Below are 22,442 nucleotides of genomic sequence, written 5' to 3'. Positions count from 1 at the left end.
TCAGTTCTCTCTCAGTTCTCTCTCTCTCTCTCTCTCTCTCTCTCTCTCTCTCTCTCTCTCTCTCTCTCCCCCCCCCCCAAAAGCAAGGTTTGTTTGAATCCCACACTGTGATTGAATCAATGTAATAGACACCGAGTTTGAAGCTGTACATTCAAATACATGCCAATATATCTTACATAATGATGCTGGCCACAGACATCGTTCTGCATTTGTTTATGTCTGTTATGGATTCCCCTCATTATCCATGCTTTTTGAGGGATTCCCCATGGATTCAACCCATTTATTGCATTATATATATATATATATATATATATATATATATATATATATATGCCAAATGCAGCATTGTGAGTGGCAGTTCCTGGGTTAGCTTTCAAATCCAACAGTGATTATTACAAATAAGATTAAATTAAAAAATAATTTCGTAAAAAGTTTCATGGGAAATAGGGCAATATGGGAGGAAAGTGAATGATGATTGATGCATTTGGATGCTAACTCAGTTTCAGTCCCTCCCAATTATGCATTGTTCTTTCTGTTAAAATTGTTCTGTTTGGTAACTTGTGCTCTTGTTCCAGTACCTAGGAAACACACACATGATTTCCTGGTTTGAAAGAGAAGGTGAAGTTTTTGTTAGTGAATGCTACTCTATGCACATATGCACACAACTTACAGTAGAGTTAATTGGGTTGGAATGTTTACACCACACAAGCATGAGTGAAGTATATAGAGACCTCAAATATGGTTAGGAGCATGGGTTACACTATTCAGATTGTCACAGAGGAGCCTGTTCTAGATCACAGTATTTGCAGCAATGTGTGTAGAATCTTCTGCTACCCTTTCAGTTTCCTGAATCTAAGAAGGATATATAAATGTATGCAACAGCATGCCATCTGTATTAAGAGATATTTAAAAAAATAAATTCATGCAAAAAGCATGATGGTTTTTTATTTTAAAAAGTTATGGTTTTTAAAATCACCAGTTATTAAGATAATGGTTAACTTTTTCTATTGCCTGGTACAAAACAAATAAATCTTACAGCCTGAGAACATAAGTATCATTGAACCTCATAGCTTTAAAAAAATGCAATGGATATTTTCCAGGAGGGAGCATGCTTTGCTGTGTAAAGGGAGCTAGTGTAACAAGAAGTCATCTATTCTTGATTTCTTTAGACAGCTAGAGCTTTGTGCCTTCACTAGTTTCTATGTTTTAAGAGCTTGCTCTGTGTAGCAGAAATAATACAATAAATGGGTTTAACCACATTTGTCTCAGCTAGACATTCTGCTTTGTCAAAGATTGCTGGTACAACATAAACAAATTATGTGTTTGTAGTGCTTTTCAATGAAAGCCTATCTAACAGTGGAGATTGTGTTTCAGCAGCTGTAGATTTAATCTCCTACCTGTCAGTTAAAACAGGCATTTCCTGAGCAGATAAGGCCTGGCTGTAGTAGTGGGGAAATAGTCACAGCTGGACAAAGGTTCATTGTTACTGACAAATAATTCTAAATAGATGTGACTGCATATTTCATCATGGAAACCTACAGTCAGAAATTGTTGCATAGGAACTGAGTCGTTATTACTGTTTGGGCAAGCCAGAGAATGTGTATAGGAGAAGAGTACCATGGTTTCCATTCTGGAATGATTGACGGGAAAAGCAGTCAGTCACTTTGTAAACAATGGCACAGCAGCATAGGTGTCACTGCATATCTAACTCCTAAACAGAATATTACTGATTGTGTAGGCACAATTGTCTGCGTCCACAAGCTGATGCAGGAAGTGCAACATGTCAGCAGACAGGTTGTACTATTCCAGCCAGAACTGATGTAGGGAAGAAAGTACTTGCACTTCTGTTGCAATATTGCAGACAGAGACATGAATGTCACAGTTCAGATAACAATATTTCTGAAGTTTTTGCAGTGACACACTTGAGATCAGTGTCTGGGTTTCTAGTGGAGTACTGATTCCTTGCAGCCATGCTTAAGCTATGTTGACCTCAATGATGCTACGGTGGAAAAGAAGTGATGTGTGGATTAGCCCTAGATGTGTGGATTAGTCCTAGATCTGGAGCCATTCTATATTCTCTTATGTAGAACGTGGGACCACTTGTAATCTTACTTCCTATTTAACTTTTCACACATCCACACACCCCTTCAAAGATCTTGTAGATCTGCCTTATATAATAATATAATAATTTATTATTTATACCCCAGCCACTCTGGGCGACTTCCAACCGAATATTAAAAACAATACAGCCTTGGGATGTAAGTTCTTTTGTATGTCATTCCCAAGCTTTCATTGCTGGCTTCCACATTCCCCTTCTTGCACTTAATTTAATGGTTTCTACCATGGTCATTATGCCTATGAATATTATAGGAACCGCTCTGGAAAACTGAGTTCTCATAGGTGTTGACCACTTTGTGTGATGCAAGAGAGTGCATGGCAACAAATGATGGGGGAAAAATACTATTCACATGAGAGCTGTGAAAATAATTGTTATTTTCATAGCACTATATTGTAGTAAAGGCTTCATGGTAATGTTGTTACACTGTTCTCCTTGAAGAATACTGTATTGAATTTTATTGAAAAAGATATTGGCACCCTGTTCTTAAATACATTTACTTGGCAGTTAGTCACAGTGATTTCAGAGGAATCATTTTTTTAACCAACTTTTATTTTTATTTGAAAATTCTAAAAACCTTAAAGTGGTATACAAATGATTTTTTAAAAATCATACAATACAAAACAATATACAACAGCATAAAATACAATCCTACGGCTTCACTCTGAAAATACTTGGTTGAACAAGAAAGTTTTCAGCATATGCCAAACCCATAAAATGGTCAGAGTGTGCTTTATTTCCAAGGGGAGAATAGTGTGGTGGTACCTTCCATGTGGAGCAAAGACTCTGGGTAGCCACAAGATGGATTTCAGGAGCATCTTGCAGCACTAGGAGAGCCTCTTCAGATGATCTCTGTGACCAGACAGGTCTATAAGGAATAAGGTGGCCTCTAAGGTAACCTGCTCTCAACTTGTTTAGGACTTTGTATACTAATAAAGTTAAACTTCTTCCAATTGCATATTGGCAGCCAGTGCAGCCTCTTTAACCCCAGTGCTACCTGTTGGTCCACTAAGCAGCTTAGCTGCTACATTCTGCACCAGCAGTAGCTTCCATAAGAAGGAAACAGTGTGGATGACACCAGCATCACATGCCCAAGAGAGGAGTTGCACTGGGGTTGCAAGGAAGTGTGCAATTTGTTTAGCCCATGTGTCTCTGTTGTCCAGAATCTAGATGTTACTGGAAATAGGAAACCATAGATACATACATTACTAAATTAGCATAGGAATTGTATCAGTTAAGAATTTTGTTACACACCACCCCAATCTCAGAGTGGTGCAAGATTTCAGGGGTACCAGGCACTTACCAGGGTATGTGTTTCCTTTGGGACAATGAGGCACAGCAGAGACTGTGGTGTCTTTGTGATATATGGTTTATTTGCACATACAACCTGAGCCTGGATGAAGATGAGTACAGAAGCATTCACATCCCAAGAGGGTCCTGCTCCTTGCATTGCTGCAGACACTGATTCAAAGAGACCCCAAACAATGTGTCTTACCCTCTCTGCAGCATAAAACAGACAGCCCTCATTGTGCTCTGCAGCTTGCAAAACCGTCCTTTTCATTGCCCACCTCAGGGAGGGGATTTCCCCATTTTCTGTCCAGCCCAGAGAGTCTTTGTTAACGGCGTTCTTAATGGGTCATCACTCATTTTTGGTGCTCTTTAATGGTCCATCTCTCCAGGAGATTACTTTATCAGTCAGCCTGTCTTTTTTTTTTTTTTTTAGCATGGCTTATATTTTAACATTTTAACATTATGGCACCTTCTCTTAATACTCCAATATTGATTAACTTCTAACATTTTCTAGGAAGTATGAGTACCTTGCACCCACAAACTCTGGCACCCAAAACCTATAACAATATGCAGGTTTGGATACTAAATGTGTATATTTAGATATGTTTTGTTACAATCAGGATTTGATAAATATGTTTAGGGCTGAAGTATTTGTTTAGGACTGACTTCTCTCTCTCTTAATATTACATATTTATGTTACTTATATATGGGGAATTTTCCTTTACATTAACAAAATATAATTAGATTTACCCTCTCATTTCCCTCAGAGCTATTGGCAGAGGTTCAAGGCAAGATCTTGGGGTGGGGTGGAGCAACCCACGTAAACTTAGATAATCTGTAATGCTATAAAATAGAAACCTTGTGTTTTGTGTGAGTACACCATACATGACCATTGTTTAAAAAAACAAATGTCAGTAAGAATTTAAAGAAAACAGAGAGAGAGAGAGAGAGAGAGAGAGAGAGAGATTTGTTGTTTGGTTGTGTGGGATGGGGTAAGGAGGACATATGAACTGCAGGTTTTAGTGTTATCCCAAAGTTAGGCCAGTCATTACCTAAATTGACCTTATTAACATGTAGAACTAATGTGTTTGAATGGGAACACTGAATGAAAATATGTGTCCTTAGTATTTTTACTTACTTCCGATGAACAAGGCAGAGTGGAAACATGAAACATATACCTCTTCACTAGTCTTATGGGATATTTGAATTAATGGACTTGTTCTGTCTTCTGTCATGGCAGAGTGACCACTGACTGTGAAAATTTGCATAATAGTCAACTTTTCTCTCTTGTAGCCATAAACTGTTTCATTCTGCTTAAAAAGTGAGACTCTTTTAGCACTCCTGACTTTTTCAGAAGTTGTAGTAACCGAGATTTGCTGTTATGCTTTAACCAAACAAATGCACACATGGGGATAACAATATGCTGAGTTTATGCAGATTTTACAACACGAATCTGAATAAAATGCCCACTAATAGACCCATAAGGAGTAATAAACACACATGAATTTTCCTTAGTTGCACTTTAAAGTGATTTTAACATACTACTAGACCTTAACAATAATATTTAATTGACAAGATTATGCATTTGTATGGATTGAGAAGGTGGTAGATCTCTAATTCCAAATGAGCCATAAATTCACTTTTGCATAACATGTTTTATTAATTTTTTTATAGCTGAGACATCTTCCTTCCCTCCTAGTGACTCTTTCATGAAAGCGTAGACAGTTTAAAGTTATTTAATTAGTCATTTTTCATTCTTTTAGCATTATAAAATAGGATTTAGATGTCTTTTTGTTCCCATATTATACTATATGACTAAATGTATAGCTACAAACTGATCACAACAGTAGACAGGCAGTAAAAATATGGATTTACATCAAGTATAAGTGAAGAAAGAAGCAAAGGGGATACATATTGATGAACCAGCTCCACACTACTCATCTCATTATAGGCTTGTTGGTAATCTAGGTGCATAATTTAGCCTGACACAATCAGATGACCATTTCATCATAAATTTGTCATAAACTATGAGCGCAGTAATGTAACACACCCTAATTGGATTGTAGACTGGAACTAATAACACTACATGTAGATTGTATTTTAAAGTGTGCAGGGCTTTCCCAACATTTAGGGAATTTGTTGGCTGTACATTTGCTGTATGTGTGTATAATAACATCTAACTATCTATAGCTGGCTTTGCTCTATATATACACACAAGGAGCTCCTGAATCGAACTAGCCCTGCATATCTGTGTATACTTCTTTTTATTCTTTTACAGGCAAAGAATAAGGTTCTCATATTAGAATGTCAAATATAGGGCAATAAAGTGCAATAATGTTTGGTAGAGTTTTGTAAAGCTGTAGTAAGACATCCCTTATGTCTTTATAGAGTGGCTCTGGCCTTTAGTAGGGAACTTTTGACAGTTTTATGAATCATAGCTAGTACAAACTATAATATTGTTCACTCAGTTGTTTAAATTATCCAAAGTAAATTACCTTTTAACATACTTCCTTGCAAAAATAGGAAATATTACCCAGAGATATAAAATTAGAACTGACATTTTAGAATAGCTATTTCCTTGTCTGTCATGTGCACATCATTTATTTATTTATTTTAAATTACAGCATGTATAACAAATTTGTGTATCAACAAATAAACATGAACCATAAATCAATACACATCTGTGCACATCTTTAAAGATGGATATACAGTGCATTTGGAATATTAAAGCATATGTTACTAATGTGATGTTCACTTGCCAGTTCTTTAGTGCTGTTAAAAGTGCCTGAATCTAAGTAGACTGAATCTGCTGCTTGGTGATGGAATGATATAAAACTTTTTTTCCTTTTTGATGGATGCAAAGCCACTCCAAGGTGTTGGAGGGTTATACCATTATTACAAAATGTCATATGATTTTAGCCATAACTGTTTGTTGCACTTGCAAAGACCACAGCTAAATACACAAAGCAGTAACAGAAACCTAAATTTAGCAATCCCCTGAAACTAAAATCTGAGGCAACAACAGAATTAGACAAAGCCTTTAAAAATCCTTTGTTTTCAACAGTCTTCAACTGTGGTTACTTTAAGTGACGATTTGTTTTGTGAATTGGGAGACATCAAGAATTACTTTTCAATGGATCTCTATTTTACAGGGAATGAAATCAGAACTTCTTGTAGCTTCTCTTCTGTAGCTGAGTGACAGGCATTAAACAAAGAGGATTGTTCAGATTTCAGTAGTTATTTTCAATCATGTTAGAAAAAAGAAAGTTAAATCTTCATGAAAGAGAAAATGAGTCCCCTTGAGTGTCACTCTGTTTGCACATTAGCACATAGCAAGGTCTTTGCCAAGTTGCTCTCTGACTGACTGCTGCAGATGCTCTTTCTCAAGTATTCAGAGTCAGATCTTTAGTGCAAGTCTTCAGGGACAAACAATAGCACCTGTTCCTCACAAGATATCAGGCTAGTTAGTCCATTCATGTATCTTTAATGAAGCTCCAGGGCAGATGGCAAAAATAAAAAGGCACCATCATCAAGTTAGCAAAGGAGACAGAAAGAAAGAGGTGTTGGTGCAACAATATATTGCTTTTCTGAAGAGGAAGAAGAGAGAGTCCTGAGTTTTTCTTTGGCATCTGCTGGTGTCATGATTTTTCAGAAAGACTCAAGGAACAGAGAAGCAATTAACCTTTTTGAGAATTTATATGACTTAATGAAGCTGGCTATCCTCACCCTGCTAGATCAACTAGCATAAAACACTAAGGGCTACATCTTCAATGTTTGCTTCCAGCATACCCAGAGAGAATGCCAGTAGCTTAGTTCAAATTATCATCACTGTGTATGCTATTTTATTTTATTTTTTAAAAAAGGGAGGGCACATTTTACTCCATAGTGCATACTTTATGCCTTTTGTCCTGTGTAGGGATTCGTGTTCTCACTACACACCTTATACATCTGTCCTGGTGCTCCAATATACACTTGTTTCTGGTTAACTCAGAAAAAAGGGGACACTAAGTCTTGTCTAGGGATAGGGATGCGGGTGGCGCTGTGGGTTAAACCACAGAGCCTAGGACTTGCCGATCAGAAGGTCGGCGGTTCGAATCCCTGCGACGGGGTGAGCTCCCGTTGCTCAGTCCCTGCTCCTGCCAAAAGTTCAAAAGCACGTCAAAGATAAATAGGTACCGCTCCGGTGGGAAGGTAAACAGCGTTTCTGTGCGCTACTCTGGTTCGCCAGAAGCGACTTAGTCATGCTGGCCACATGACCCGGAAGCTGTATGCCGGATCCCTCGGCTAATAAAGCGAGATGAGTGCCACAACCCCAGAGTTGGTCACGACTGGACCTAATGGTCAGGGGTCCCTTTACCTTTACCTTTAAGTCTTGTCTGCTTCTACTGTGCCACATTATCTGGATATTAGAGGATTTAAGAACATCCACACTTAAAGTATGAAGGTTTGTGGAAGCTTCATTCCCATAATCTGTTTGTAAGCTTCAAGCCTTGTGACTGCAAATCAGAAAAGCACATAGCGGTTTCACTTTCCTTGCCCTCCACCTTGTTTTTTACCATATTATGGGCCCCCCATCAAAGGTATTCTTCTCACTGTGCTTCCAGTCCTACTTGAATAGTCGTTTCCAGAGGGTGTTGCTTGAGGAGTGCTGTTCAGCCCTGTGGAGCCTTCAATGTGGAGTTGCTCAGGGTTCAGTTTTATCCCCATGCTGTTTAGCTTCTACATGAAACCACTGAGTGGAGTCATATGGAGTCTTACAGTATGTTGGCAGCAATATGCTGAGGACACACAGCTCTATTTTCCCTTTACATCTGCAGGTGTAGCAGTAGATATGATGGAACGTTGTTTTGCTTCAGTAATGGACTGGATGAGAGCCAACAATCTGAAGCTCAATCCCAATAAGACTAAGGCATTGTTAGTTGGTGTTTACCTAGACTGGATGGGTGCAAGGTTGCCTGCTTTTGATGGGATTACACTCCCTCTGAAGGAGCAGGTACACAGTTTGTGGGTACTTGTGGATCTTTCCTATCACTTGAGGCTCAGGTGGCTCCAGTAGCATGGAGTGCCTTCAGTCAGCTTTGGCTGGTGGCCCAGCTGCACCCCTATCTGGACAGGGATAACCTAACTTCTGTTGTCTATGCTCTGGTAAACTCTAGGTTAGATTGCTGCAACATATTATACATGGGGGTGCCTCTGAAGGCAGTTTGGAAACTTCAGCTGGTGCAGAATTCAGTGGCCAGGTGGCTCACCGGGGCAAGATAGTTTGAGCATATTGTACCAATCCTGGCCCAACTGCACTGGCTGACAATTAGTTTCCAGGCCCAATTCAGAGTGCTGGTTTAAAGCCTTAAAAAGCTCAGAATTGCAATGCTTCAAGCACTACCAGTCCCTATATGGAGTGACCCAGACCCTGTGATCATCATCTGAAGTCCTTCTTTGTGTGCCTTCTCCATGAGAGGCCTGGAGGGCAGCAACACGAGAATGGGTCTTTTCTGTGGTGGCTCCCCATTTGTGGAATGCTCTCCCCAGGGATGCTTGCCTGGCAGCTTTGTAGCATATCTTTAGGTGCCAGACAAACACATTCCTCTTCTCCCAGGCCTTTGGCTAATTAATCAATCTATGTCCTTTTAAACTGTTGGGGGGGTATTGTCTTCATTTGTATGTACAGTGGTACCTTGGGTTACAGACACTTCAGGTTACAGACTCCGCTAACCCAGATATAGTACTTCGGGTTAAGAACTTTGCTTCAGGATGAGAAGAGAAATCGTGCAGCAGCGGCACAGCGGTAGCAGGAGGCCCCATTAGCTAAAGTGGTACCTCAGGTTAAGAACTGTTCCAGGTTAAGAACGGACCTCCAGAACGAATTAAGTTCTTAACCCGAGGTACCACTGTAGTATGTATTTTTTTGTTTTTATATTGTGAACGGCCCTGTAATCTTTGGACGAAGGGCAGTATGGATGAATGGATGGATACATAGATAGATAGGCCACCATACGTATAGCTATCACATTGGTAAGGGCTAGTCCCTTATTGCCCTGAGAGATCCTAGTTTTCCATTTTTTAGAGTGAATATAAATTAATAAATAAAAAATACCAGATCTACACATGAATAGATCTTCTCTGAAATTTTAGCATAAATAAACTACCATATATTCCAATGTGCAGTAGCAGTCAGTGATCTGAAATAGTAATGGGGGGGGGGGCACTCACCGTATGACTACCATGTCACACAATATGTTTCACTGGATGATATTATAGACAGAGGGGGGGAAATCAAATATATTTGAGTAGCAACCCAGCCAACCTATAACATCTAATTTTGCTTTTAATGTACAGTTGTCATAAATCATGCACACCAGAGGAACAAACTTCAGTCACTTCCAGAAATGGCCACTGCTGCTTCCTTCTCAAGTAAATGCGGTTGTCTTTTGGCTTTTGTCTGCACCAACTGGCCATAGTCTACATGGCTATTGTGATAGATGACTTCAAGTTTACTCTTTACTACTTCGATTCCAGGAGTTGTTGATGACTCTGGATCAGTTTGATTCAACATCCACTCTAAAAGCACTCAAAATTATTGTGAAACTCATTTTATTTAGTTCCTAACTGATGGTGTACCGCCGCCATTAGACACTGACATTGTTTTTGCTTGTTTATTCAACGGCCTATAGGAACAATTATCATGCAACCAACTTGGTAGTGTATAAAAAGTTGATACTGGACACAGGGGGATCGACTTCAATTTAACCATGTTAAATTTGTCGCTAACATGGAGAAACTGGGCTTACGTCAGCTAAAATAAAAGAAATGGCCTCTCATAGCTAGTTTCTTTCACGCCCCAGTGCCATGGCAGTAATTGCACAAAGACCTTTTTATTATAAGTTGATTTTCCTGAGAAATGGATTCCGAAAAATACTGTAAAGTGTTTATGTTTTGCTTGACCTTTATTAACCTACATCTTAGGGCTTTTCCCCCAGAGAAGAGTTGTTGGTAAATTAGCTCTCTTAGAAGCGCACACACAGTAGCCTTTCTGGTCTGCATCAGATGTTGGGAGAGGAACATGGATATGACAAGAAAATTTGGCACTATTTAAACAGTGTCATAGGTCAACATATGGATTTTTACCACTAAAAAAGTTTTGTAGGAATTAAATCCCAACAAAAAGCCATTGAAGTTTATTTTTAATAGAATTTGAAACCACTCTTTTGCAACAAGAGAAGGGGCTGGAATTATTTTCTGATTATAAAACAATTCATTTTTATACTTTTTTGTAATCATCGGCAAAATCCTTGCATTAGTTCTGAGTAAGCCAAAAGAAAAAAGAAACATGGCATTTCATTGGATCCAGCCATCTTTTGGCATAGTTGTCATGATCCAGGTATCTGGAGAAATAAAGCTGAATATTAAAATCTCCTGATTCCCACCTCTCTAGTTCTGTTTGCCCAAATATAAAGCCTGATGAGTATCTGAATAATTTTCTGCTTCTGTATTTTTATTTTATTTCAATGTTTTGGCTTTTGATACATTTATGAAGGTCATATGAAATTTGATGCAGTGGGATTAATTCTAAAATGGTCAATACCACACAATAAATACCAGGCTTTATGATAGTGTTTAAAGCTATAAACTGGATAGACAAGCAAAATATTAGTTTAATTGAAAGCCAAGAATTTTGGTTTCATTTAAAGAGGTACTGAAATTTTGCTAGTCTTTTGAAAACATTGAATTATTTGCCGTATAGGTTCAGTAGGTTGAATTTTTAAAAAGTGCTTGAATTTTGCACTTGAACGTAACATCATTTTAGAAACAAATGAAACTATAAAGTACAGAAGCAGGATAAAAAACAAAAAGGAGAGTGAGAGAAATCTTCTTTTAGAGCAGGCCCAGATTTAAGCAAAACTTAGTAGAACAAAAAAAAAGTACAGGTTGTTGCACCTTTGACATTGAGGGAGAACAAAGCTACTATGGCTTTGATGTGACAATGTGAAATTGGCAAGGATTATGGTTAGGAGAAGGTTTGGTTGGACTCTGTGAATGCAGGTACACTATCAGTGCTGGAGAGTTATCTGTCAAGACAAATTTGTGCTATTTCTGATCAGAGACTGTCTTCTGTTTAGCAGGTTCAGGGTCACATGCCTCCGCTCATGATCCCAATTTTTCCACACGACCAGCGGACATTGGCAGCGGCTGCTGCAGCCCAGCAGGGATTCCTTTTCCCCCCAGGAATAACTTACAAGCCAGGTACGTTGACAGGGTTGTGAAGCTATTTAACATGTTACGATATTAGCCATGGCTACTCCTTGTAATCTGCCTGGTATGGACAGTGATATGTAAAAGCTGGGGGATTTAAGCTGGGGGAAGGGGTGGGGAGGAAAGGAAATATGTGGATTTCTTTTGCAAGTCTAGATGAAAACTTCTTCCAGAGAGAACCAGGGAATTGAATTCTCAGGGCCATATTTATTTTACTTCTGTATACCACAAAATTATTTCTTTTGAATTTATTGACTTTCTTCTCTGCCAATTTGTGAGAGTAGCCTGACTCTTTATGAGGTTACATATATATCTTTTTAAGGCCCTTTTATCATCGGAATATATATATATACACATACTAGTGTTTTGTGCAAGCCATCTTTATAATTAGAGATAAAAAGTAAAGGTAGGTATGATTTAATTTGTGTATTTCAATTGGGCAGCAATTTATACGATTTCCATCTAAATAACAGAGGTTTCAGCAGTTCAGCTACAATCATCAATTCAGGCTTGTAACAGGTCATGCAACTTCGCAGTGAGAGATGTTTGGAGATGATTCAGCAAATATTATGATTTCTTTCTTTATTCCTTTGAGTTTACTGTGCTCCTGGGGAATTCAATTAGGGATATAATGGTTTGAAGCTACTTTCAGAGTCTCCTTGTAAACAGGACTTTAAATGTTTAAAGCCACATTAGCAAAGAAACTCAGGGTAAGGAGATATTTAAGTAAATAAAAATCAACCTTATTTTCATGTGTATATTCCTTGTAAACCTACATCTCAGCCAGAAGCAGCATCTTTATTTTTTCTAATTAATCTCACCCCCTCTAATTAATATTAAACAACAAAATGGTTACAGCATTTCCTTTGAATGTTAGATGCAAAATTTTCATTTGGAATCTGCTACTGCTGTTAATGGGACTATTGCAGTGGCTTTCAGAAAAAGGTGGGATCGGTTCTGAAACCAAACCGTATGTTTTAGAATGTAAACTGCATACTAAATGTAATCCAAGTTAAATATAAACTCCTTTCAAGTAAGTTTAGTAAGATATTGTGCCAAATAACACTGCAGAAATTATTTCCATTTGTTCCGCTTTGCTCTTTCTTGGTAGTTTCTTAAAAATACATTTACGGAAAATTGATTTTTAAATGCTAAGTGTCAGAATTGGACTGGAATGGCTAGAATCTAGCCCTCCACTTAGTCATTGACTGATTTGTGATCTGGGACGCATACTTTGCCTTAACTTCCCCCAATTACCGGTAATCTGTGAAATGATGATGTCCTCATGTGAGTGAGAAACATTGTCCTTTTATGTACTAAACATGTTGAAACCAGTCTAACTATTGGCAATGTGAACAACCAAGCTATATAAGAAGATAAGAAAACTGGCACAGTCCCTGCTTGTAGGTGTCATTTTAAGGGAAGTTTTAGATGTAGTTTTCTCCCCTCCAGGTTTGCACATCAGGCATCATGCAAGGGCATTACAGGGAGTCGTAGGTTTGTGCATGCCTCTCATATTTCCTTCTATCCTTGACTTTTTTGGACAATGCAAGTTGAGTCACCTACATGGGACACAAGAAGTGGCCTTTTGCTGGGTCACACTCCTTATCTCTAGGGGCTAAAGGAGGCATTCAGCTAACAGGTCCCATTACTGCCCTGAGCAAAGACTACACTTGCACAACAGGACTTGCCTTCCTCCCCTCCCCCATGTCCCAGAAATTGATTCAGGAGGGGTCAGGAGAACACCAGGAACAGCAAGGGGCAGAAGAGGGGAGCTCATTCTGTCCTGCAAGCCAAAATTCTTGCGCTGATGGAATGATCAGAAGAACGCAACGCTATATACTCCCTCAGGAAGGAATATTTCATGTCTCATGTATCTGAGCCTTAAAAAAACAAAAATGGGAGAGATCAGGGACTGAAGCTGGGACCTTCTGCATGCCAACAATGTCTCCTACCTCCGCCCTTGTGTCACAGCTATTAGAGATTACAGGGTCCCAAGCTAGCAAATATCAGTCATGAATGTGATAACAGATTTCTTAAAATTAGCTAGCATACTTCTCAAGATTGTATAATACAATTTTCCAGCATAGCAAGTACTAATTGAGAAATCTGGGCTGCATAGATCACCTAATTAATTTTTATAGGTACTCCTTTTGGTATATATAGCATATACCAGATTAATTAAAACTTTAAGATGCTGTGTAACTCAAATTACTGTTGTCTGCTGACCCACATACACTTGACAATTCTCTCAGGACACCCTACTATAGAAGTTGGACCATATTTAAATTACATACATAAAGTAGAGCTATTACAAAGCCAACAATTATTTGCATGGATCGAGCAATTACTCTTGATTACTTTGACTCCATATCATGAAAAAATACTATGAATGGTTTGAGATCTTTGGCAAATATGAAGACATGCTAGTTGACTGTTAATTTAGTCAAGCATGGGGGAAATGTTACTGGGTAGGAAATATGAAAGCTGGTCTAAGTGTTGTGGCTAAGAAAGTGAGCAGTGAGCCAGCAAGTCCCTGATTCAAATCTCATCTAATTTATGAGCTCACTAGTTTCCTTAGGCAAACCACTATTTCTCACTGTGAACTGTTTTCTCTGCTATATGCAGATAATAACATTGATCTACTTTACATAATTGTTGTGAGGATTTCTTAGGTAATGCAGGTGATGTCCTATAGCTATGTTGTTTTTGTGAATTTATACTCGTAGTGTTCAAGATCCAGAAGTGGCTAATATCATGATTTAGGGTCCTCCCTACTCCCATAGCCTCTTTCTTTTGTGCCATGCGGTGACTAAGGGAAAGTAGCAGGAGAATGTTGTTGTGCTCATATTCTGCTTATGCGCTTCCCATTTGCATCTGGCTAGCTGCTGTGGAAACAGGATACAGGACTAGACAGAACTTTGGTACGATCCTGCAGGGTTCTTGACACACACAGTCTTAACATTCTTAATAGTTTCAGTTGTTCAGATTATATGTCAAAAGCAAAACAAAAACCAAGGTGTTTTGTGCTGCCATACTTTTTATTTTGAGGCCTTGTTTTGCTTAGTTTAGAAAAGGTGTTCTTCACTTCCTGATTAAAGGATGTGCCTAAGAATTAACTACAAAAATGGTTAAATCAGAACATCTGCATAACTCAGATTTGCCATTTTGGCTGTTCTTTTTGCAAGACTAGATCTGAGCTAACAACTCTATTATACTGTTATTTTTATTATGTCAGAAGCAAGCTATAAAGCACCGAGAGCTATAGATCAAATCCCTTGCTTTTTATTCTAGGAAGGGTTGTGCAATTCTTTAGCAATTTACATTAATTAGCATTAACATTGTTTTGTCAAATACACTGGAAGGGAAACTGATCAGTGTTCAAAGTGGTTGAGCATGTAGCGAACAGCTGTGGTCAATTGGACTTCTTGACCTGCGCACACAGAGCAACAAACATTTGTGTAGAATCATCGGAAGTCATGGTCTATACACAAATTTCCAACTGTTTCAGAGAATGAAAGGTGCCTTCCATGTAGGAAAATGAAAATGTACGGAGCAGCCCTTAATGTTCAAAACCAGGAAACACTGCTTTGCTCTGGATCTAGAACAATATGTTTCTAGTATGTGCTGTGGCTGCCCACAATTGTTTAAAGAGCACTGGCCAGTTTGAAATCTGAAATAGAAGTTGGTAAATCATTCTGGGACTTAATAAGCACCTATGTATATATAAACAATAGAAGCACCAATATAAATAGACATTCAGCAAAGCCGGGGAGCTGAGAAGAGTAGTTTTCAAAACAAGGATGACTGGGGATTTGTTCCCCCCACCCCGTTCCTTGAGCCATTCTTCCAGTAATCAAGACTAGTACACACCTATGCCTTCAAAGGACCTGTTCTGACTTGTTTTGTCTACCTTCATAAAATTAAAGAAGAATAGGTCCTCACGCAAGCATTCCAAATCCAGAAACAAATTTGAAAAAAATTGCTACAACATGTTGAGTGATAGATTGCCAAGACAGCTACCAATAAGATCCTTGATCTATTTTGTATGTGTCTGTGTGTGTGTGTGTGGTGTGCGTGCTTGGAAAATTAAAAGTGGAAATATGCATCTTCTGCAATTAAAAATGTAAAACTTCCACCATCTCTCTCCTTTGTCCCCAGCTCCTGGCCCCTGCCTCTCCCCACAAGGAACCTGTCCCTGCTTTAGTTCTACTCCTGTCAGCAAAACATTCCATTCGTATGAAGTGTCATGCTTTGTTCTCTGGATAATGCTATTATATAATGCAGTAGGATTACGTTAACCATATACAGTTCACTTTAAAATGCTTCCATTTAATCCTAGAAGGGACACTTCATGATTTGGGGGGTCGGGGAGAGAGAAACATAGAAATGGGGGGGATGTCATAAGTAAAAGGGAAAGCCATAGCCACCAGGTGATCCAGAGAACACTATAGGGTGTGGTATAGACACTAATAAATTAACTTTAAGGTGTGTGTGTGTGTGTGTGTGTGTGTGTGTGTGTGTATTCATGGAAGCATGACAGCTGTGAAAAAGGAGTGCTACAGGGAATTCTTTTAGGGTTTGATATTATTTTTTTTTAAAAAAAATGTTTGACATGGAAAATGTTTTAGTACAAATAAAGCAACTACTCTTGAATTTACAAAAGGGGGAAATAGTGGCAGGGTTGCTGCATGGAACGGGGATAAATAATTCATAATATTTAAAGAAAGAATGCCTTGGAAATGTTCAGCAATGCAGTCCATGCTTGTGCTTGAATGCTTATTTCTCTCCTATTTAAAGCATCATTTATTCAATATCTTTGTGATGACTTCTTTTTTTAAAGTCTGTTTACCAAAGAAACATTATTTAACTTTTTGATGAGGATACCCTGTATCCAGATAATTTTGTTTAGCCTTCAAAGAAGATAAGCAGAATTATCTAACCATAGAGAGGCAAGAGTTTTATACTTTAAGAAAGCAATTTAGTTATTTAAAAAACAACATCAGCCCTCTGCAAACTAAAATCAACCTCATAGAAAGGGGGAAAATAAGATCAGATTTTATGAATGTTACTCCATAGGACACCAGCACAATGTAGGTTAGCAAAGGCATTGTAGCAGTGCTCCATATGCAATCAGAAGCCAATTGTTAGTGGACTGTGTACAAGCACATACTGTGCTCAATGGTCTGATGAGGTATTATGGATATGATGCAGAGAGACATTGTGGATTAGAACTTCACAATTTGTTTAAAAAGTGAAAGCAACTTAACATTTACACTGAGCTTATCTGAGTCCTGTGGCGCTTTGGGTGGTAAGCAGAGGGAGGGTGCTTTATGAGGATTTCAGAGGCTTGGGAATTGAGGTGTTATGTGTGTAGGGGAAAACTTGCCATCCCCTGACTGCATTGTTTTGTATCCCTTCTACACCGCACCTACCTTATTACATTCTAAATGTAATATAGAGTTGATGCAAAGCAGCTTGGTTATTATAAATGTAAAAAATGTACAGAGGAGCAGCTTATTAAAACATAGCCTAGAGATAGTACATAACACTGACTTTAAATAAGAAGCTGAAGTGATACTCTATTAAAGCATGGTTATTGTGTAATTTATCAATCACTGTCTTTTTTTTTTAATTGCAAGTTCATTTTCTAACCTCCCTTCCTCCCCCTCTCCCATTCTGCTTTCTACTTTGCAAAAGCGTGCTAAAATGGCATGGGGGGTGGGGTGGCTACAGACACTGCCTAGTTGTGGTGATAATCTGAAAAGGTACCATATATAGGTAACCATATTCACATAGGCAGCAAGCATCCTCTTTTTTTCTGGGCTTCTTATTTTAGCAGTAATTTTATAAATACCCTGGAATTGCAGTAGTACCTATGATTGTATTCTTATAAACATTAGGGATTCTGTAGCTTTGTGTCTTGTGCTTACTGTTTATATAAGATGTAAAATGCTGATAGATGTATTCCAACCCATATTCCATCATCAATATGCATGGTACTTTACAGAGTCTCGTGACAAAAATGACAGTTCCCTGGCTCAGTGACCTCATAATCTAAATTTCAACAGTGGAGGTGGAAACAAAGGGAGTGCGGAGGATAGGGAGCAAGGCTGGAAATGCGTGTTGACAAATATCAATGTGAACAAACCCATCTATGCAATTAAAGTATGATTATCCAAACAGCTTATTTTCAATGCTCAGTAGGGACTTGTGAATGTATTCTGTTGCCAATATGTGGAGTAGATAATGACTTTGGGGCTAATTCAGTGTTTGATCAGAGCACTGACCCATCTTAGAGGTGAAGTAGGGAACCCAGGCTGAGATGAAATTTCTCAGAAACATTTTTTTCCTGAATGTTCGGCACCTTCTTTTCATGTCAACCACCATGTCTTCCCCACTGTGCCCTGGAACGATACTAGGTCCATAGAATTGTGCAGAATGATGGCCAGGCTGCCCATGAAGTTGCTGCTGCATTTACATTGGCATAAACAAAGGGAAAAGGCTGTGCTACCACCACTACTTCTTGTGAGCAACTCCCCTAAAACACGGTTGGAGAACTTCTCCCCGCCCCTGGGAGAAATTCAGTGAACCAGTCTTCTCAATTCCCCCACCTACAAATAGACTGGTGAATTTTGAGAAGCCGTTTATGCACAGCTCTTAAAAAACCCCAAAGCCCAACCCTTACCTAGGAGAAGATGGAGGCAGCTGAATCAATACATGTTCCAACCAATATGTAGAGCATTTTTATCCACTGGGGATCCTGGGATTTGAAGTTGAATCCCAGGTGGGAAAAGACACTTTTGTATAGTGAGAGCATGCTCTTCCTCTACCTACCTTCTGTTCTCCTGCTTGTGGAGTAGGACAGGAGATAGAGAACCAGGGGTAGGGGGCTTGCTGAGGGAATGCTGTGCTCTTAGTCATTTGAGCCCCCCCCTTCAAAAATTCATTCCCTCCATAATGCATGAGTAGTCACAAAATTAATTCACAGTGTTCTGCATGTTCCTTGATTTCATGGGAGATGGTTACTTTAAGAACAGTAAGCAGATAATTAGGTCTTGCTTTCATTTTGTTGAGAAATGATCTAGGGTTCTTCTGCACATTGCTGGGCACATCTTTCCCCTTTTGCCCTGAAGGATACATGAAGATCACAAATTAATGATAAAGGAAGACTGGTAACAGGGGTGCTCTTGAAATAGTCCTACCTGAGTTCCAGTTACAGATAGGTAGCCGTGTTGGTCTGCCATAATCAAAACAAAATAAAAAAATTCCTTCCAGTAGCACCTTAAAGACCAACTAAGTTAGTTCTTGGTATGAGCTTTCGTGTGCATGGTATCTGAAGAAGTCATGGTATCTGAAGAAGTGTGCATGCACACGAAAGCTCATACCAAGAACTAACTTAGTTGGTCTTTAAGGTGCTACTGGAAGGAATTTTTTTATTTTGTCCTACCTGAGTGTGAGACACCAGGAATGGGATTGCAGTGGTCTTGGGAGAGACAATCCTGAAAGAGATTGTGCTTTCTTTGCTGTGAGCTGAGTTCTGGGTCAAATTCAGTGCCACCTTGCAGAGTCCAATCCGTAATCGACACTGAATATGTGTGTCTGATCACATTCTCACTGCCCCAGTGATATGGGAGGAAAAGAGCTCAGGATCTGCTGCTGTTTTGTTCTTGTTTCTCTGTGCATGGGATGTCCATCAAGGTTACTTCAGAGCAATTTATTGAAATCAGACCATGTCCATTAATTTACCTGTTACCCCAAATAATTGCTGCTGTGCAGCAATTATTTATTTTAAATCTAGAGAAATAGATGCACAGCATCTGACAAGACTGGGCACATAGCACTTTGTGTCGCTTATCAATTGAAACCTATCTTAAATGAACAATTATTTTCCAAGGCAGCTATGCTTTGTGATCCGTAATAAGAGCCGGCATGCTTGGGTCTAAGCATTGCATTTTATGTTTTGCCAGTTTGCCTACTAGCAATCTGCTGAGCAGAAGTTCCAAGTTAGAGTTGCAAGTCTGTGCCCAGCAACCCCCTTTTGTTTTTGCAGATGTTTAGGCTTAGAGCAGTGTTGTGGAGCACAGGCCCTGTTCATACTTGTCTGCTGCTATTCTCTGCTCATTGTCTAAACCTGTATGCATTGTTCTTCTCGACAGGTGATAACTATCCTGTGCAGTTCATTCCATCAACAATGGCAGCTGCTGCTGCTTCTGGACTCAGCCCTTTACAGCTCCAGGTATGTGCCAGAACAAAAATATGTGGGCTTGAAGCCAATGCTTTAGTGGAAAACTGCTAACCAGCTGTATGCTAAGTAATGGCTTGAATGTTAAATAATTTTTTAAGCACAGCCCCAGAAGGATTAACACCTTATGTACTTAACATGCTGCAAACAGAACAGCATGCTGTCAGCCTTGATGCTGGGAAATACAGCTACAGCCAACTTCGTATTTTATAACAATGAAGTTAATACATTTTGGGCAGGATCCTGCTTAAATTAAGCACTTTTTAATCCAATTGATTTTGGTCAAATAAGTATTATTTGATTCTTCTATTAAAACCAAAGTGATTTTTAAAAGTGCTTAACTTGTGCTAAGCTCTGTACTCTGTACATGTTCTCTGCTTTGAGACTGGGGAAGAAAAAGTATGTAACTATTTACTGGAAGATATATTAATAGCATTTATGTTTCTTAAGCTGCTTCTAAGTGTGCCCTGTTTAGCTGTTTTTGCTCATAGTGGGTGTCTGAATAAATGCATTATTTTTTTTCTTTGGGGCTTGGTGATGACTGTTTCATAAACTGAACACTTGCAGCTTCTGTATTTATGGAATCTCAGCCTTTCCATGCGTTAAGTTGGTTGGATGCCAGCAGCCATCAGGAGTCTGAGTTTGGTCCCTTGCTAGGTCATTTATTTATTTTTGTCATAGGGGGAACTAAATGTTGTGTGAAAATGATTTACACTCCAATTTATTATATAGCTTTTTAATATTCCCCAAGAAAAGGCACAATAGTGTCAAATAATGAAGCAACAGTCAAAAGCTTACAAGGGGGGGGGGGGTGTTTAGTCATCGCGCTAGAGGTTTACCTCTTGGACATTTAAATGATGTGGCAAATATATCTTATACCTATTACCAGCCAAAAGAGTAGTAGTGTTAAGTCTCTAGCAGCAAAAGATTGCTGTGGTACCTCAGAGGCACATAGGCTTATTCAGATATTAGTTTTTGCAGGCAACAGGGTGATTTATGCCACAATGAAAGAGTCATTCTGTGGGGTGCAAGGGGATTTTAAAATCCTGTTAATAGTCAGCTGTTCTTCTTCAGGTGATGTCACATAAGGCTACATATGTGGATGGCCAGCCAAATAGGCCACCTAGCAGGAAACTCTTCAACAACAGTGCCTAGAACTTGCCCCCCTCACCCCACTTGGCCACAGTATATGGTAAATAAGAGCTGAAAAGAAGAAGCAGGCTGCCTATGTCGGGGTAACTATGTGCTGTCCTCCAGCTGTTGTTGGTCTACAACTTCCAACAGCTTCAATCCACATGGACAGTTGTCAGCGATGATGGGAACTGTGGCTCTCCCAATAGAGACTGCCCACCTATGTTGAGGAGATGCCACTGAAGAAATTAGATAACTTGTTAACTTAAGTTGAGATAGTGGTGTTTGAGATAGGGGAGCTTGTTGCAGCTAGAGGTGGAGACACCTGTGCCTCTTTACCAGCCTAACTCATCTCTGCCTCTTGGCCTCCTCCATCCTACTCTCCTGATGCAGCTTCAACCTCTGCTCTCTGCCATAGACTCCCCTTGCTCACTGAGCCCTGTTTCCTCTTCAGCTGCCAACACCTCCTCTTAGTCTTCTCCCTCCAACCACTCATCCTCGTCCCACCACAAATCCCCTGGCTCTGAGCCGCCTTCTGCTGGGGGTTCCCCAGCTGGTTTCTCCCACCATTTCTCTGTGTCCAACCAATCCATGATACACAATTACTTTCATGTTCTCATAGTAGTACAGTGGTGCCTCGCAAGACGAAAAGAATCCGTTCCGCGATTCTCTTCGTCTAGCGGTTTCTTCGTCTTGCAAAGCAAGCCCATTGACAGCTTAGCGGATTAGCGCTATTAGCAGTCTAGCGGCTTTTAGCGATCAGCTGTGAAGCGGCTTATCAGCGGAACAGCTGATAAGCGGCTTAGCGCTTAGGGAAAGGGCGAAAAAAAGCGAACAAACCCCGCGGGAACTCGCAATATTTTTTCGTCTTGCAAAGCAACCCCATAGGGAAATTCGTTTAGCGAAGCGCCTCCAAAACGGAAAACCCTTTCGTCTAGCGGGTTTTCCGTCTTGCGAGGCGTTCGTCTTGCGGGGCACCACTGTAAAGTGGATGAGAGTATATATATTAAGATTTGCCCCCACATTTCAGTTTTTTTGTTGAAAGATTTTTTTATCACAGTGCTTGCGAAGTTTCTGTTTAAATTTTACATTTCCATTGACAGACAGATGACACTACCAATAAACAAATCACTTACATGATGTGTTGGCTTACTCATGAGGCTGTGTCCTACATATTTCAGAGATAATCTAATTGCTTTTTTAGAAGCTAAAGAGATCAGATAATAACTAAAGGCTTGCACTTCAACAAGTACTTCAGAACACAATTATCTGGATCATTTTCTAGAAGTTCTGCCAAACCCAATAGTGAAATTCCTGATTGAGACTCTTACGTAATCTGTCTCCCAAACCTTAGAGATGGCAAAATATCAGCTTTTTTAAAACACCATTTTATAAGTGTTCCTGAACCAT

At 39.3% G+C, this 22,442-nt stretch overlaps 1 protein-coding gene across 14 annotated transcripts in view; it reads left to right on the top strand.

Moving 5' to 3' along the window:
- SOX6 (SRY-box transcription factor 6) overlaps positions 1–22,442 on the top strand; it is a 481,944-nt gene that overhangs the window by 364,901 nt on the left and 94,601 nt on the right. For 13 of the 14 annotated variants that reach the window (XM_081840681.1, XM_081840683.1, XM_081840680.1 and 10 more), the window contains 2 exons: positions 11,524–11,647; positions 19,816–19,895. In XM_081840681.1, coding sequence (XP_081696807.1) covers positions 11,524–11,647; positions 19,816–19,895 — 204 coding nt within the window. The remainder of the gene's footprint in view (positions 1–11,523; positions 11,648–19,815; positions 19,896–22,442) is intronic. The other variant, XM_081840674.1, reaches the window with a different exon arrangement.

The sequence above is a fragment of the Podarcis erhardii genome, assembly GCF_964252035.2.
Source record: "Podarcis erhardii genome assembly, chromosome: 1".
NCBI classification, from domain to species: domain Eukaryota; kingdom Metazoa; phylum Chordata; class Lepidosauria; order Squamata; family Lacertidae; genus Podarcis; species Podarcis erhardii.
The sequence above is the reverse complement of the archived record's forward strand: the minus strand, read 5'-3'. Positions and strand labels throughout refer to the sequence as shown.